The sequence below is a fragment of the Sus scrofa genome, chromosome 4 (genome assembly GCF_000003025.6).
Source record: "Sus scrofa isolate TJ Tabasco breed Duroc chromosome 4, Sscrofa11.1, whole genome shotgun sequence".
Classification (NCBI taxonomy): Eukaryota; Metazoa; Chordata; class Mammalia; order Artiodactyla; family Suidae; genus Sus; species Sus scrofa.
Genome location: NC_010446.5, coordinates 69,717,422 through 69,733,671, shown reverse-complemented (window position 1 = coordinate 69,733,671; position 16,250 = coordinate 69,717,422). Strand labels below are relative to the sequence as shown.

The following is a 16,250-nucleotide window of genomic DNA, read 5'->3' as shown; positions in this document are numbered from 1 at the left end:
CATTTATGGAGTTCCCATCGTGGCTCAGCAGAAACGAATCTTACTAACATCCATGAGGATGCAGGTTCGATCCCTGGCCTCCACTCAGTGGTTTGAGGATCTGGCGCTGCTGTGAACTATGGTGTAGGTCGAAGACGGGACTTGGATCTGGCGTGGCTTCAATTGGACCTCTAGCCTGGGAACCTCCATATGCCGAGGCTGTGGCCCTAAAATAAAAGATAAAATATATACACACAGACACATACATGTTTAAAGGAAAAGATGCCTAACTAACTAGGTTAGGTATTAAAAATCTATAGTCATTGTAGAGACATTATAAAAAGGAAATAATTAAAAAGTCACCAGTAATCCAACCACCCTAAAATAATATTATTAGCATGTTAATGTACATCCTAAGGACTTCTTTTTTTTTTTTACTAATATATACAAGAAATTTCTGATTTTTACAGGAGTGAAAGAGGAGTGCAAGATGAAACTGTGCAGAGTGATCTGAATAATCAATGGGGAAAATTGTGATTATCCTGTGATCTTTCAAAGTTTTTGTCAGAGCATTAAAATCTCTCTTACCATTGGCTGTACATGTATAGCGAAGTGAAAAAAAAATAGTAAAGTTAATGTTTATTTCATCACTTTAATTTAAAACATTAGAAAGACTGAGAAGTCACTTTTTTTTTTTTTTTTTTTTTTTTTTTTTTTTAGCAGAAAAACTTGAGTGGTTTGAACGGGGACTGCCTGCTTCTTCTCGCCCTGTGACTCAAGATAGGGGGGAGCATCTTTTCTAGGCCTTGGCCAACTGTCACATTCCTTTCTAAGTTTGGATCAGCTTCCAACATTTTACCCTTTGTGCTTTCTCTGTTGAGAAATACCTCCAAGAGTTCCTTTAATGAGCAGTAAGTTAGTTGTTGTGGTCCCTGGGAAATCACCTTTTCATCATGACCACTTCCTTCATTTCTGTTGCTAAGTTCCCCTCACTGACATCCGGCTGCAGCACAGCTAGAATCTCCGGAATGGCCACACCCGTCGTCGGGCTTCGCAGGGTCAGCTTCTTCTTCTACAACTCCATTCCCTTACATTCCAACCACACTTTCAGCATTATCCCCTTCTGTTTCTCTGTTGCTCTTTCCCCTTTCTTGATCAACTCCCTCTTCAAGTGTCCAATTGTTGATAGAGGTTCCTCATGGGGAGGCAAGCGAGCAAGACAACTACACACTGGTGTGAACTGAGTAAGAAATATGCAGTGAGAATCACCAACTGATATTGAAAGCACGGATGTGACTGGCCACTGATCATGATGTGAATCTGTTATCTACATGGTGATTTGTGGAGTGAAGAGTGAGCATCAGAGTTTGTGCTTTGCACAGTAATATACTGTAGCAACTGACATTGGAACAGTGGCATTGGGGAACTGGTGTTACTTAACTAAGTTATAATAATTAAAAATTTGTGCACATTGAAACTGGGCAAAAGTGCCTGGAATGAAAAACTGTTGATTGTATATATTCACATCTATGCTTAGTTCCTATTCTGCTATTACATATGCCGTTTGTAATTTTCTTTTCTCATTTTATAAAATTTCATGAGTATCTTCTATACCAATAAATCTATGCCTATAGCATCCTTTAAAACAGGCTATGTGAATTCCACTGAAGGAGTATAAACAGGGTTGCTGTAATGATTTAAGAGGCACAACATATATAATGCCCTTAGAATTAGGCCTGCCACAGAGCAAGGACCAAATAAATGCTAATGATTATTATTTATGAGCACAATTTAGTTGATCTCCTATTGATGGATGCCTAGACAGTTCCCAATTTTAACACAATATTATGATGAATATCCTTGAACATATATCATTGTACACGTGCAGTGATTGTTTTTAAAGATTAGCACAATCTTGGCTATTCATACTCAGATCAAGGTTCTTAGATCATGACTCCTCTTAGGAAGGAGAATATAGGAGCAATAGCCACTGGGGGGTTGGGAGATCAAGCTGCATTTCTGAGCTGAGATACCTCTGGGTGTGACTGCTTGGCAGAGTTATTTGATAGGCAATAATAAACATACGTTTTGAGTTTGTAAGAAAGAGAGAGGCCTAGTTATCAGTACACAGAGGAGAAGGAAATTTCTAGGGTATATGAGATCCACCAAAGAAAAACCATTGGGAACAGACTGAAGGACAGAATCTAGCCAAAAATCAATGTTTAAAAGTTATAAGCCTTAAAGATAATAATTACAACAAAACAACATTCATTGAGTTCTTACTATAAGTCAAGAGATGCACCAAGCACTTTATATACATTATCTCAATTAGTGCCCAAATAACCATCTTTATGAGTAAGGAACTATGACTATTAAGCCTCTTTATAGATTAGAAAATTTAGGCCCCTCTAAAGTTAAATAACTAGCTCATGGCCACTTACTTTTACTCAGTGCAGGAGGACTTTCACACATATATCACATTTCCAGAATCTATAGTCTTAGCCTTTTTTACTCATTACCATTGTTGTATAACAGTTTACTCCCAAGCTGAGAGGCTTAAACATTGATTATTTCACCATTCCTGTGGGTCCAGAATCTAGGCAAGGTTGAGGGTGTCTCTGACTCAAAGTCTCTGTCGAGGTTGTGCTCAAGTGTTGGCTGTGGGGTCTCATCTGAAGGCTCTGTGGGGCAGGGCTATGGAAGCCTCTTCGTTCCCTGCCCAGAGGGGCCTCCCCACAGGGCTGCCTCATGACAGAGGAGCTGACTTGCCCCGAGTAATGATCCAAGGGAGGGGCAGGTGAGTGTCTAAGGTGGAAGCCAGCCTTTTGTAACCTAATTTCAGAGGTAGCATCCCACTGTATGTGCTGTACTCTACTTGTTAGAAGCAAGCCAGAAAGCACAGCCACACTCCAGGGGAGGGGAACATACAAGGGCATAACTACAGGAGTCAAGGATTCTGGCAGTCCTGTTAGAGGCTATGAGTACCCCAATCTGTGAGTATAATATTCAGCTAACCAGAAGGACCCAGGGATCCAAGGAGAGGTACTCACCCTTTCCTGGGAAATACTGACATCTAGCCTATTATTCTGCTTCTTTGTGCTGCCATGAGGAGAGAGTTGAACCTGGAAAATGTGATGAGAAACTCACACAAGCTAAAAATTGAGAAGTTGGGAAAACACTGTGAAATTTTCAGAAAATTGGAGAGAAACTTAACAGAGGCCTGCAGATATGAAAGAGGATGTACGATGACCCGCAGCTCTTAACTTATGAAATGAGGGTGAAACACGTGGCCTTCTACTGCAATAGGCAGGGCTCCATCTAAGCCTAAAGGATAAAGCTTTAATAGGCATTGCTACTAAGTACAAGAGATCCTGGAATTCACACACATTTCCATGGGTCGGAGTGGTGTGAGGGTGACCCTTCCTGAGCCTGAGGGGTTACATTAAATAAATGCTGTAGATTTCTTCAGATTAAAGTTCTGAGAAGAATTAAATCAGGACTTTGTCAAGGTTTGGGTGAAGGCAGCCAAATCTTCCATGAAAGGCCGCTTCAGTGTTCTTAAAAGTTAGTTCCTGCCAGTTCAACAACTCTGACTTATTGCCATTTGTTTGCAAGGAAGCCAGTTTTTATTTTGAGTCCAGAGATGATTTAAACTATTTTTTGATTCTTGTGGAGCCAGAGCAGTTGATTCTAGTTACATCCAGATGGTTTGCATTGCTTAGGCTGATTTCTGTTACACTGTTTAATGTTGTTAATAATCCTTTTAATATATTTAGATTTGTATGCAGGGTAAAAGGGGGCAGATCTGGTACAGATTGGAAGTCAGAGCTCCCGCTGGACTTCTGTTGATTTGTTAAAGCCAACTGTGGTCTCTACTACTTGTTCCAATTTTGTTGAACTCAAAGCAACCCCTTCCTTTAAGCTGTGACACTCAAAAAAAAAAAAAAAAAAAAAAAAAACCAAAAAACAAAAAACGCTTCATTAATAGGGACTTTCAGGAAATGTGGACCTGACTGTTTGGGGACAGGGCTGCCTTTCATACAAAATACACACTGTAGAAAAATAAACTTAACTATGGTTTTTATTCCGTAGAGGAAAAAGCATGTTGTAAAGCAAGATAATCTTCCACAGTCAGTGAATCCTAGGCCTGTTGATTTTAACTTTAAATAAATCTGCCCCCCAGCTCTCCAGCCCGTCTCACAAGGTGAGGCCCTACCTTGCTTCCTAACTGGACCCTCACAAAGACCTCCTGGCTGGCTGATGTCCTTGCTTTCAACCTCACCCCTGTAAAGAGGATCAAAAATATAACCAGCACATATGGAGAGATTCCTACAGGGAGAGGCACAGTCTAAATGCTGCTCGTGGTCTCCTTTAATCTACATAATAAGATGAGAAGGTTAAGTTCTCTTGTTCGCTCCATTTTCTGGATGAGCAAATGAAGACTGAGAGGTCAAGCAACTTGCCCAAATCACAAGTCAATTCTACTCTTCCCAATAAACCAGGATGTGAATGCATACCACACCACTGTGCAGATCCTTGAGGATCCTTAAGATCCTTACAGGTTCCTTGGAACCAACAAAATGAAGCACAAATTCCTTAGTGTGGTGTTTAAATAGCTATGACCACAGTCACTACTGAGCGCCTTCAAGGTGTTCAATCCCATGTCTACAAATCGTTCCACAACCATCCAGGATACGTGTGCTCTTCCTTGTGGTGGATGAAGACATGGAATCATGGGCGTGATTTCCAAGGTCACAGAGCTATCATTCATGGGCAGAGATGGGATTCAAACCCAGTCTGTTAGACCCCAATCCTGCACTCCGCACTCTGCCTGTCTCCTCCAATCTACATGCCTTCATCTGCCCCCTCTTCCCTTCCTCCTTTTCATTCTACTTCTCTACTCTCGTGATCAAGAGTGCAGACAACTTCTGAAACACGCTCTTCCCACTTTCCAGAATTTATCTGTTTTTCTTGCTCACATGGTAAGCATCTAGATGTCACTTAATGCTTCAACAAACTGCTTCTTATTAACCATTTTTTCATCTTCCTCCCTCCGACCTCTCCTGGCTGGGAGATGATAATTCTTTTATTTGCAATGATACTTTGTGAAGAGTTATGAGGAGGCTACTACCTTATTTTGTTACAAAATAAACAGCAATGGAGAATCATAGACGGATTCATTTTGCACAACTAATTATTCCTGAATGCCTACTCGTGTGTCTTATATTTATCTCTATTTCCCCAGCCCTTAGCACAGTGCCCGACACTTAAATAGTCCCAAACAATGACTGCAGGAATGAATAAGTCAATGGCGATTTCAGTCAGGAACGTGAAGTGGCTGAATCAACAGCAGGTATTTCTGGATCAGACTATAAAACTCCTGAAATATGGCTTACCTTCTCCTTTCATGGACACAGCCTCTTTGATCTAAACACCATGTTTTAAAAGATGCATTAAATAGCCAAGGGACCTTCTACCTCCTGAAAATCAAAAATGCAAAGGAAATGTTTTCTAGGTAATTCCAACCGGGTGACCAGGGTGATGCTTCACACCTTGGGTTCTTTAGCTCTCTCACCTCAACCAGCAACCCAACTACAAACAGGTAGGCACATGTGGATGACTGCATTACAAACCAAGCAGGGCCTGTAGGCTCCTGGGCGCACAAGCCTTTCTGTGTCCCCCATTTCTTGTTTTTAGGGAATGAACTTCAGCTTCCAAGACCTTCCCTGAGTTCTAAAGGGCAGGTTCAAACACTTGCTACTCAGGGAAGGGAGGGGATACAGAGGCCAGGGAGGAGCAGTCAAAAGACAACAGTGCAGCCTTGGGGGTTCCCATCATGGCTCAACGGTAATAAACCTGACTGGTATGCATGAGGACGCGGGTTGGATCCCTGGCCTCGCTCAGTAGGCTAAGGATCCAGAGTTGCCATGAACTGTGGTGTAGGTCGCAGATGCAGCTTGGATCCTGCGTTGCTATGGCTATGGTGTAGGCCAGCAGCTGCAGCTCCAATTTGACCCCTAGCCTGGGAACTTCCACATGCCAAGGGTGCAGCCCTAAGAAAAAAAAAATGCAGCTTTGGTCCCTCAAGGCATACAGATAACAATATCTGTGAGTTCTTCTGCAGAACAGCCAACTAGTGGAAGATGTTAATGAAGCATTCTTCATTCCTGAAAGAAGACCACCAGACCACTGAACACCTGCTTTGAAAACAATGAAAGCTCGCCTCTACGCTGATCTTACCTGCAGCCCTATTCTCTACTCCCAAAACTGTAAAACCACTTCCCAATCTCTCCCAAGGCGGGGGGGGGGGGGGGGCACAGTCTTTAAGGCATTAGCCTGCTGTGACCCACCTTTGCCTAAAAAGTGATAAAGCTGCTTTTTCTTTTTCGCCCAAAACTCTGTCTCCATATTTCTAATCAGCACCAGTGAGCAGAAGCCGAGTCCTGGCAACACCCTCTTCATCTTCTCTCTGTTAAGTTCCAAGTGACTTCTTTTCAGCAGCTGTTTCACCCCAAAGAGACCAGGCTGTGCTCAGCTTCATCCCTAACTCCTAAGGACCAAGATCGCCTTTCTGTCCACTAAGTTGCAGCACCATGAGTACCTCCTGCCTGCCTTCCACCCAGCCTTGGCCCCCAAGCTGCCCAGTACTCCCTGGCTCTCAGCAGCACCATCCCTGCCACTGATCTCCCCAGTCAACCCCACTTCAGCCCTTCAAGGCTGGAAATACAGACCACAGCTGGGCAGTTTCAGGATCCACCTGGGCCAGGGAAGGGAAAGGGATGCTTGTATCATTTCTCATTGCTGAGTCTCAGATCATGCACACTGTCCATGCCTAAGGTCGGTTGTGGGGTGTGAGTGTGAGTGTGTGTGTGTGTGTGTGTGTGTGTGTGTGTTGGGAGGTTGGTAATTTGAGATCTGACCTATTGCAATTTTCAATCATCTAGCTAACAGGAATTCACTATTCTTCAGGCCACTTCGTATATATTTACACACACACACACAGAGAACTACTGGTTCCAGCTCAATTTTATTAATAACAGAACACATTTATGTCAGAGCCTGTGCTAAGTGCTTTAAATGCATTACCTCATTTAATCTTTACAATCACCCTCTGAAGCAGATTTTACCTTTATTCTTCTTTCCAGAGAAAGAAACTAAGACTTGGAGTGGTAAGAAACTTGTCTTACATTGACAGCAAAGAAGCACAAGATCTGATGCCTCACCTCTGAGTTGGAAGCTGGGCTTCGGCTCCCAGCCGGAGCTCCTCTCCCCAAAGCTACAGGAAAGCCACGCCTCAGAACTGTGATTCGAGATTAAGCTGACGCCCTCTCACCCAATTTCACTGACTTTGGCTCATGAGTGCAGACTTAAAGGGCACGAAGTCAAAAGATGGAAAGACCCTAGGAGGAGGAGGAGGCTTCGATATAAGTCTTTGTCTCCACAGGGAGTTACCCTGGTTGCAACTGTCCTTCACCTATAAATTCTTGTCTGTCCTACAGGCACTGAAGCATGCGGAACACTGAGACAGAATATAGAGTTGAAATACCAACAGAACAATGGCATAATTAGTTTGTCCAAAGGAACCCAAGCCAACTGCAATTTGGCTTGATTACACATGGAATTAAAATTTGTCTCTGCCAATCACACTGGCATCACCATGAAAAAGAAGCCCAGACCATGGCTGGCCAGTGAATTGGATGCTGGCAAGTTAGACAATTATTTTTTATGTTTTATATAGGAAATGACACTAGCCCATTACCACCAGTGGGGCACACATTAATACTCATTAATTCAGCAGACAATACCTACTGTGTTAGGGGCACTGGGTCAGGCTCTGTGTTTGTTATTACCTGGATGAAAAGCTATGGGTTTTGCCCTCCCCTAATAGGTCATTATAAGAAGGATAAAATCAGATTGTTACCTGAAAACTGACTTTGACTGTTGGGGTTATCAAGCCAAGCCAAAGATCTGGAGAAGGAAGGATTTATTACTTGCAACAAGTATGGAAAACATCAGGACATTCTCCAAAGCAGTGTCTCCTTGAACAACAAAACTGAAAAAACTTATATTTAAAAAAAAAAAAGTTTTAAGTTAAGGGTACATACATGTTCATGAAGGGGTTTGAGTGGTGATGAATATTCATGAAGGGGCTTAAGCAGAGGAGAATTCAGCCAAAAGGGTCAGAAAAGATCATCCTTCTTTAGGTTCCAGTTAACCTGGTGGTTGATGGGTTAAGGTGGGGGGTAGGGGAGAGGGTTGAATTCTGCAAAACAGCTCAAGAACAGGCTTTAGGCTAATCTTTGCCTTTGAAACAAAACTGAGAGTCTTTACAACTAACTGACATACTGTCTCAGCATACTCTGAAATGGTTATTCAGTCATTAATAACCTTGGCCAGGTAATAAAGATGTTGGTTTTACCTCCTCTTGTTCCCTTAAAATCATTAGCTACTGAGAAGTATTCTTCTGCAATGCATTGTGGCCAGGCTTAGGGCACAGAGTGGCTTAGGTCTCAACTGGGTTCTAAAATGGAGAAAGTTTAGGTCTGGTTCTCTTCCTCTGGGGACCTCCTAACCCATCTGCTTACAAGATGATGAAGGTGGGGTGATTAAGGTGACATGGAGTATCAAGGACCCCTGAGGTGTGGAGATCAAGGTCATGTTCTTATGAGGTGACCTGGAAAGGCTTCAAGGAGGAGGGGGCATTTTACATCAAAAGGCAGAAATACTGGAGGAAAGCATTCTAAGAAAAGAGAAGTCGGTATTTAACAAGCTATATAAACTAGACTAGGCAAACTGAGTTTGGGCAGCTTGCTTTAAGGGAGACAAACTGCTTCACTTTTAGAGCAACTTTAAAAATACATATGGATATGTTTATAACTGATTCACTTTGCTGTATACCTGAAACAAATACAATGCTAAAAGTCAACTATACTCCAATAATTTTTTTAAAGAAATTAACAAACAAAAATAAATACAATTTCTTCTATTTTTAAAAAATGACTGCCCAGTCCTAAAATGTTTGCTGTTAACACATAGACGTGAGACCTCAAGCATTTGAAAAGTTAATGCACTCTTTCTGCAAATAAATGTTAATGCTCTTTTAAAACGATTTCCTTTATAAATGCATGGGCTGACAGAGAAAAGATTTCAGGGATATGCACATGCCGCAATGTTAAATAACTGCGATTGCTTCTGCGTATTGAGATTACGGTTAATTTTCTACTTGTGCTTTTCTCAGTTTTTCAGATTTCCAATAATAAAGATGTATTTCTTGGGTAAACAGTTAAAAGCAAAAGTTACTTTAAATAGACCTTTGAATGTGTTTTTTAAGAGAAAGTGTCAGAGCTAGTAACTCAGTAATTTACACATTTAACAGCAACAAAAAACACAACAAATAAAAACCCAGGAGTTCCCATCGTGGCTCGGTGGGTTAAGAACCTGATATAGTCTTGGTGAGGAGGTGGGTTTGACCTCTGGCCTCCCGCAGTGAGTTAAGGATCCGGCGTGGCTGTGAGCTGTGGTGCAGGTTGCAGATAAAGCTGGGATCTGATATTGCTGTGGCTGTGGTGTAGGCCGGCAGCTGTAGCTCTGATTTGACTCCTAGCCTGGGAACTTCCATATGCCACAGGTGTGGCCCTAAAAAGAAAACACAAAACAAACAAACAAGTAAAAACCCACTCATATGCCAGGCACTGTGCTTGTCATTCTGGGTACAGAGACGAGTCAAAGCTCCTTAGAGAATCTAAAACAGTCTACTGAGGGAAAAGAAACCAGATGACTTCAATAAATTAAAAAGGTATCATTTTGATTTGAAAGAAATCAAAGGGTCATGAGAAGAAACATTCTTCAATGGGTGGCATGAAGGGCTTAGGGAAAGGGGCTCAGACCAAGTGACATTCCCGGCCAGATCGGAAGTAGGGACAGGCTGGAGAGGGGGTCCGGGTGAGAGGAGCAAGTGTCCCTGAGGCCTGGGGGGAGGACTGAGCCCAGGGGCTGGACTAATGCTGCTGTGCCTGGAGCACCTCAAGGGGGCAGATGCAGTGGGTGGGAGGAGAGAAAGGGAGGGTCCAGATCTCTTGGGAACGTGTAGGCTCTCTTCCACCATCGACTGTGAGCCTGTTCTCGAGAATAAGCAGTGCAGCAGGTGGCATTAAGGGACTCCCAGGCAATGAGAGTCAGGGGCCAGGAACTCAGATGCCTGAGTCAGTTGGGCTTGGCGTCTATCCAGATTCACCTTGAAGAAGTTTCTACCCAACCTCCCAAAATCCCACCTGAGTCATCTGTAAAATGGAGCCAACCCTCAAGAGGGTGAGCTGGGGTTTAGGATTAAATTAGATAATGTGCTGGAAGAATAGTGCCTAGAATATTGGAATCAGTTTAAAAACTAATTATGACTATTACCAAGTAACATCTTGGGGACCAAAAATCCTTTCTATCACTTCTTTTTAGTGATTAATTTTTTTGGCCACACTCATGGCATGTGGAAGTTCCCGGGCCAGGGATCGAATCCACCATGCCACAGCAGCAACCCGAACCACAGCAGTGACGATACTGGGTCCTTAACCTGTGGAACTACCAGGAAACTCCCCATCACTTCTTTTTAGAGATGAAAGCAAAAGTAACATGTATTAGTTTAAAAAAATAAAAAACTATTCATTATATAACAAAGAGATACATACAATTAAAGAGACTATCTTTAGGATATCAATTTTTGATGAAAAAGAAACAAGCTTGTATAATCACACACACACAAACACACATGCACACAGATACCATTTTTCTCTTTTAAAACGTTGTTTGCATCATTCAGTTTTAACTGGGGCTCAGACTAAACAAATATATTTTACACTGCCAGGAGAGCCTACATTTTATGTTATCACAAATGCATTTCACAAAGGCTATAACCCCAAAGACTTATCTTCCAGAGGAAGATATGGAAGGACATATGGAAGGAGAAAAATCCAAAATGACCACCTAAGAGAGTGCTGTTTGTGTTCTGCAGAATGATTAATTTTTGATGACACTAACTTATGACTTAGTGAATGGAATGAGTAGAAGATGCCAGAATACTGAATTGAAGAGAAAAATAGTCTACCATCCAATTATTTGTTTGGATTTCCCCCCTTCAACCATATTGGTTATTCCTGTTATTTAACAGAATGATTAGTTGGTTTGCTATAGCCATTATCTGCCTTAAAAAAATTAACATAGGAGTTCCTGTCATGGCGCAGTGGTTAACAAATCCGACTAGGAACCATGAGGTTGCAGGTTCGATCCCTGGCCTTGCTCAGTGGGTTAAGGATCTGGCATTGCCGTGAGCTGTGGTGTAGGTAAGAGATGCAGCTCGGATCCCGAGTTGCTGTGGCTCTGGCATAGGCCGGTGGCTGTGGCTCTGATTAGACCCCTAGCCTGGGAACCTCCATATGCCACAGGAGCAGCCCAAGAAATGGCAAAAAGAAAAAAAAAAAAAAGAAAAAAAAAAAAAACCACCAGATTAACCAACAAACACTGCTGGCTATTTTTTTTTAAGTTGTGCTAAGGTAGTATTTATATTTAATTTGGGAAACTCAAGTGAAAACATATGTACCCTAGAATGTTCATCTGTTCTATTTCTGATGTCTTTATAACCCTACAGGATGGGTTTCGACTCTAATTCCCTCATTGCCATCTAGTTTTTCACCCAAACAACCTGAGTTACCAGTTATTATAGAAAAAAGCCGGCGTTCTCAGAGGTTCAGGGGCTATCCACCAAAATGAAGTTTCTGCTTGACTGGGAAGATATTTTCTGTAATTCGATATAACTATTTATTCTCAAGGGGGGAGGGTTTTGAATGATTGGGGAAATAGAAGGGAAAAAACTCAAATCCTATTACTATGTGCTAAGTTGTTCTAGTGGAATCATAGACTTGAAAACAACAACAAAAGGGTTTTGAGGTGAGGGTCTCTTAAGAACTAAGTACAGTTGACCCTTGAACAATGTGGGTTTGAATTACACAATCCACTTATATGTGGATATTTTTCACTAGTCAATATTACAGTGTTACATGGTCCTTGATTGGCTGACTCCATGGATGCAGAGGAACTATAGATGTAAAGGGCCAACTATAAGTTATATGAGGATTTAATCCCCACCTTGTTCAAGGATCAACTGTAATTTGAAATTGGGCAGAATTACACATTCCCCCCCAGGGCCACCAGGATAATCCCCTTGCAGAAGAGAAGTGGGTGGTTCCTCGGAGATGCTGGCCCAGGAGGCCCAGGCCAGGAGCTAGAGAAGACTAATTCTCTCCTATTTGGTTCATAGGCACAGAGGACCCTAAAAAGCCACCACTCTCCTAGGACACCCAGGAAACAACTTAAGTGTTTCAGGATGTGGTGACAATAGTGACCTTAAAAAATCTTGGGGAGTTCCTGTTGTGGCTCAGCAGTAATGAACCCAACTAGTATCCATGAGGATGCAGGTTTGATCCCTGGCCTTGCTCAGTGGGTTAAGGATCCGGCATTGCCATGAGCTGTGGGGCAGGTCAGCAGCTGCAGCTCTGATTTCAACCCTAGCCTAGGAACTTCTATATACCGAAGGTGCAGTCTTATAAAAAAGACACACACACACACACACACTGTGAGCCCTTAAAATAGTCAAGGAAGACAGTTATTATCTGAGCCTTTGGTACTGAAGCACACTGCAATGATCCATTATGCTACTCAGCTAGTCACAGGAATAAGACTCATCCCTAACAAGGTATCTGATGGGGACCTTGACATGAGAGAATCACTTAGGTCCATAGGTTTCCTTCAGATTTGCAGAATATCTGTGATGGGAGAAAGAACTGTGTTTTGGTTCTTTGGAGCAGGATATGGGGAAATGATTATCTAGTTCTTTAAAAAAACAATCTAAAGAGTTGTTTTATTTGGCTCTTCAGCAGCAGCTATAAATAGTAGATACAGCATAACATATAGTAGGTGTTTCTGATTGTTTTTTTAAACCCATTTAACTTTGCTAAATAGAAAAAAATATGACATCATCCGCTGTTCAAATATGAATATTTTTTGAACCACGAGGGTTTGAATAAATTCAAATTCTCTGTACAACTCTGAACTCAAACTCTATAGACAACGGATCAGCATTTCATATAATTTTTCCAGTAGTGCAATAGTTTCAGAGGGTAATTACTTTTTTTTTTTCTACCCAAGTAAGATCAGCCTTCCTGTCACCAGCAGTGTTTGAGATGTTTGGGGCTTTACCTTTTGATGAATACATGACATGCCAAGTTCTATGGGTTTACTGATTCATCACTCTCCAAATTTATAGGGATGTATGCAGTGTGATTTGATAAATTGTTTTGTTTTGCCTTTCATCACTCACACGATGTTGAAAGGACGCTCCCTGTATATCTTTGGCATCATCTATCAAAAATAAGGCTTTGGAGAGAACAAATAAAATGCAGTAAAAACTTGTTGAACTGATAACTATATAATATGAATGTGTCATCTCTGAATATGAAGGACCACTATATGAGGCTCATATTTTATTTTTTTCGCAGGTTTACATATCTGGTTCCCAGTGGTTTAAACTGCACTTTAGTTGAAATGTTTGCAAAGCTTCCCAAGTATCTTTGGGAGAGGGAGTGCTATAAATTAAAGTGATTATTAATCTTACTAAATCTATTCCTTTTTACTGGCATTTACTTAGGAGATCTGTGCCTCCTTATGATGGATTGGTTTGGCAACTTACTTGACGTACTGGTACATGAAATAAGAACTTGGAGCCAGATATTCAGTCTTGCTCGGTCTCAATTTTAAAGGGGGAAAAAAACTACTACTAAACTTGTAAGTTTACAAAAACAGTTAAAAAGAGAACACTGGGACTTAATAATTGTTGAACCCAGCAATTTAAATCAAGGTAGGAATGACAATTATTGCATTTATTAATTAAAATTCTATTTACATTTCATCATGAGAACAAGTTTTCTCTAATTAATAAAATGATTTTTAAGCAAGGCCATTAATGACTATGAATCCATGAAAATATGTTTGAATCCCAGAAGAAAACTGCTTTATAAGTTACAAAGTCTAAATTTCTTATCAGAGACATAAAGCATAGCAATCAATAACTGTGAAAGAGATTCCATGTTTAAAATGTTCACCCCTTTTTAAACCTTAGGCAATCTTCAACACAACAGGTAATGGAAAACCTACCTTGCCAATATGAATGAAAAATGAATAAAAAATCAGAGAAAATAAATTAAAACTGTGAATTTCCTCTGTGGCCCTGAATCCTGTGGGTTAAGGATCCAGTGTTGTTGGAGCTGCAGCTCCAATTTGATCCCTGGCCTGGGAACTTCCATATGCTGCGGGTATGGCCCTAAAAAAATTTAAGATGACAGGAAGATTTCAAATTTGCCATTTTGATAGGGAAGCTTTCATACACTGACTGATCATTTCCAAGGTAGCTGATAGCATGGAGCGAATGGGGATTTTCATAACCCCTAGTTCTTTGAAGTAGGTATATCTTACTGAGACAGATTTCTAAGGCATACTATTAAGTGAAAGAGGTAAGTTATAGAATAGTAACTCTAATATGGTCCAACTTATATAATTGACTCCTCCCGTCATGTACATATAAAATAAATGCAAAAATAAATATTTGAGAGGCTTCAAACCAAACTCCCAAAAGAGCCTGGAATGGGCTGAGGGGATTGGAAGGAGGGTGCAAGATGAAGGCTTTTCCCAGATCCTCCTGCATCAGATAAACTTTTCACAGACAGGTTTGTCCTCACACTTCTTTTTTTTCTGTTACATAGCTATTATTTTAAAGAAAACATGTTTTTATAAAAACTTGTCAAGTGAATTACCTCATTCACAATTTTTCATAGCTTTTCAAAGCAGACATCATTCCTTTTCTTCACATTTATGCATTGATGGATTGCAAACTGTACACTGAATCCTTAGGGATTTTTCTAGAGTCCCCTCAGGGGGAGGGAACAAAGACTGCAACTAAGTGGGCTTCAGACACACACACACACACACACACACATACACACACACACACACACTTCTCTCTGGCCTCCAGCTTTGCCTTTCTCTGTTTCACAGACAGATGAGAATGAAATATAACATTTTGTGTGAACAGGGCTTGAGGACTTAAAAATATTTAAAGGCTATTCCAACTCCTTTCTGCATTGGTTCCCACAATGAAAATAACACGAGTTGTCCAAAGCCACACTGCAGAAAACACTGAGTATCTCACCTCCTTTGGGGCCCTGTATCCCACAGCACCTCCAGAGCCCTAGGGTCCCCATCGCATACACATATCACACACCCCTGCGCTTGGAATCCAAAGCAGCCAGCAGTCAGGGCAAAGCGTGAACAACCTCACCCTACACCTGCTTTTCCTATTCATTTTTGCTTAAATGTTTATATTTACTATTTTACACCATATGTAGGTATAATCACTTAAATTCCTCTAGCTTCCTTAGGAGATGATCTGAACTAATACACAAGCAAAGAAAAAGGTCAGTTTCCACTTTTCTTCTCAAAATAAAATGATTGCCAAACTAATTAATAAAATGACATTTACTACCATCAGTAAAATATAACACTAAAGCCACTGAGTACAAAACAGACGAAAAGAGTCACCTTCCCCACCTAATTAAGAGCTGACCTCCAAGATTCAAGAGGAGGCAGCTCAGAGAGGCAGAGGGGCTGCTCATTCTGCAGGAGCCGAACCTCAACAGCACATCCCCCCAAGAAAAGAGCTCATCGCCATCTTCATCTGCAGAGGTGAATTGAAGAGAGACAGCTACAGACCCAGAGAGGGCAGAGGGAGACCCACCCCACTGTGCTGTAAGTTACTGTCACACAAAGAAAAATGGCAATGAAATAACAGCCTGACAAAAATAATCAGACCCCCGATAGGTCTTTACTCATGCAGCCAGCCCCCACCCAGCCCCTGCTAACAAGGATCTTCCCTTCTTCCCTTCTCTGAAGGCTCAGTCTTTTTTTTTTTTTCTTTTTAATTGGTGTCAATATCACTCATTTTAGCTCTGTGGCTTCATTATTTCCTTGTGTGGAATGTGTCTTTCCATCCAGATCATAAGCAGCAGGGCTGTATCTTATAGGGCCTCTTGTAAGGCCTCTACAATGGATTAGTTACTAGGTAGCCAACAGTATTAGTGACTTCCCATCATGTGTCAACTTGCCTTGGTTATGGTATCAAGTGACCTCAATCAGTTGACTTTAAGTCAAGGAGACTACCATCAATAACATGGGTG

General features: G+C 41.4%; 1 protein-coding gene across 2 annotated transcripts in view; it reads right to left on the bottom strand.

The window, feature by feature from the left end:
• Window positions 1–16,250, bottom strand: part of LOC100738003 (25-hydroxycholesterol 7-alpha-hydroxylase-like) — a 177,179-nt gene that overhangs the window by 59,460 nt on the left and 101,469 nt on the right. Inside the window, exon 1 of one of the 2 annotated variants that reach the window (XM_013991405.2) lies at window positions 3,030–3,343. The exons of the other annotated variant lie outside the window; for it this stretch is intronic. Within the exon in view, the coding sequence (XP_013846859.1) occupies window positions 3,030–3,052 (23 nt within the window). The 5' untranslated portion in view covers window positions 3,053–3,343. Of the gene's footprint in view, window positions 1–3,029; window positions 3,344–16,250 lie in introns of those variants that run through there. 2 annotated transcript variants of the gene reach the window in all.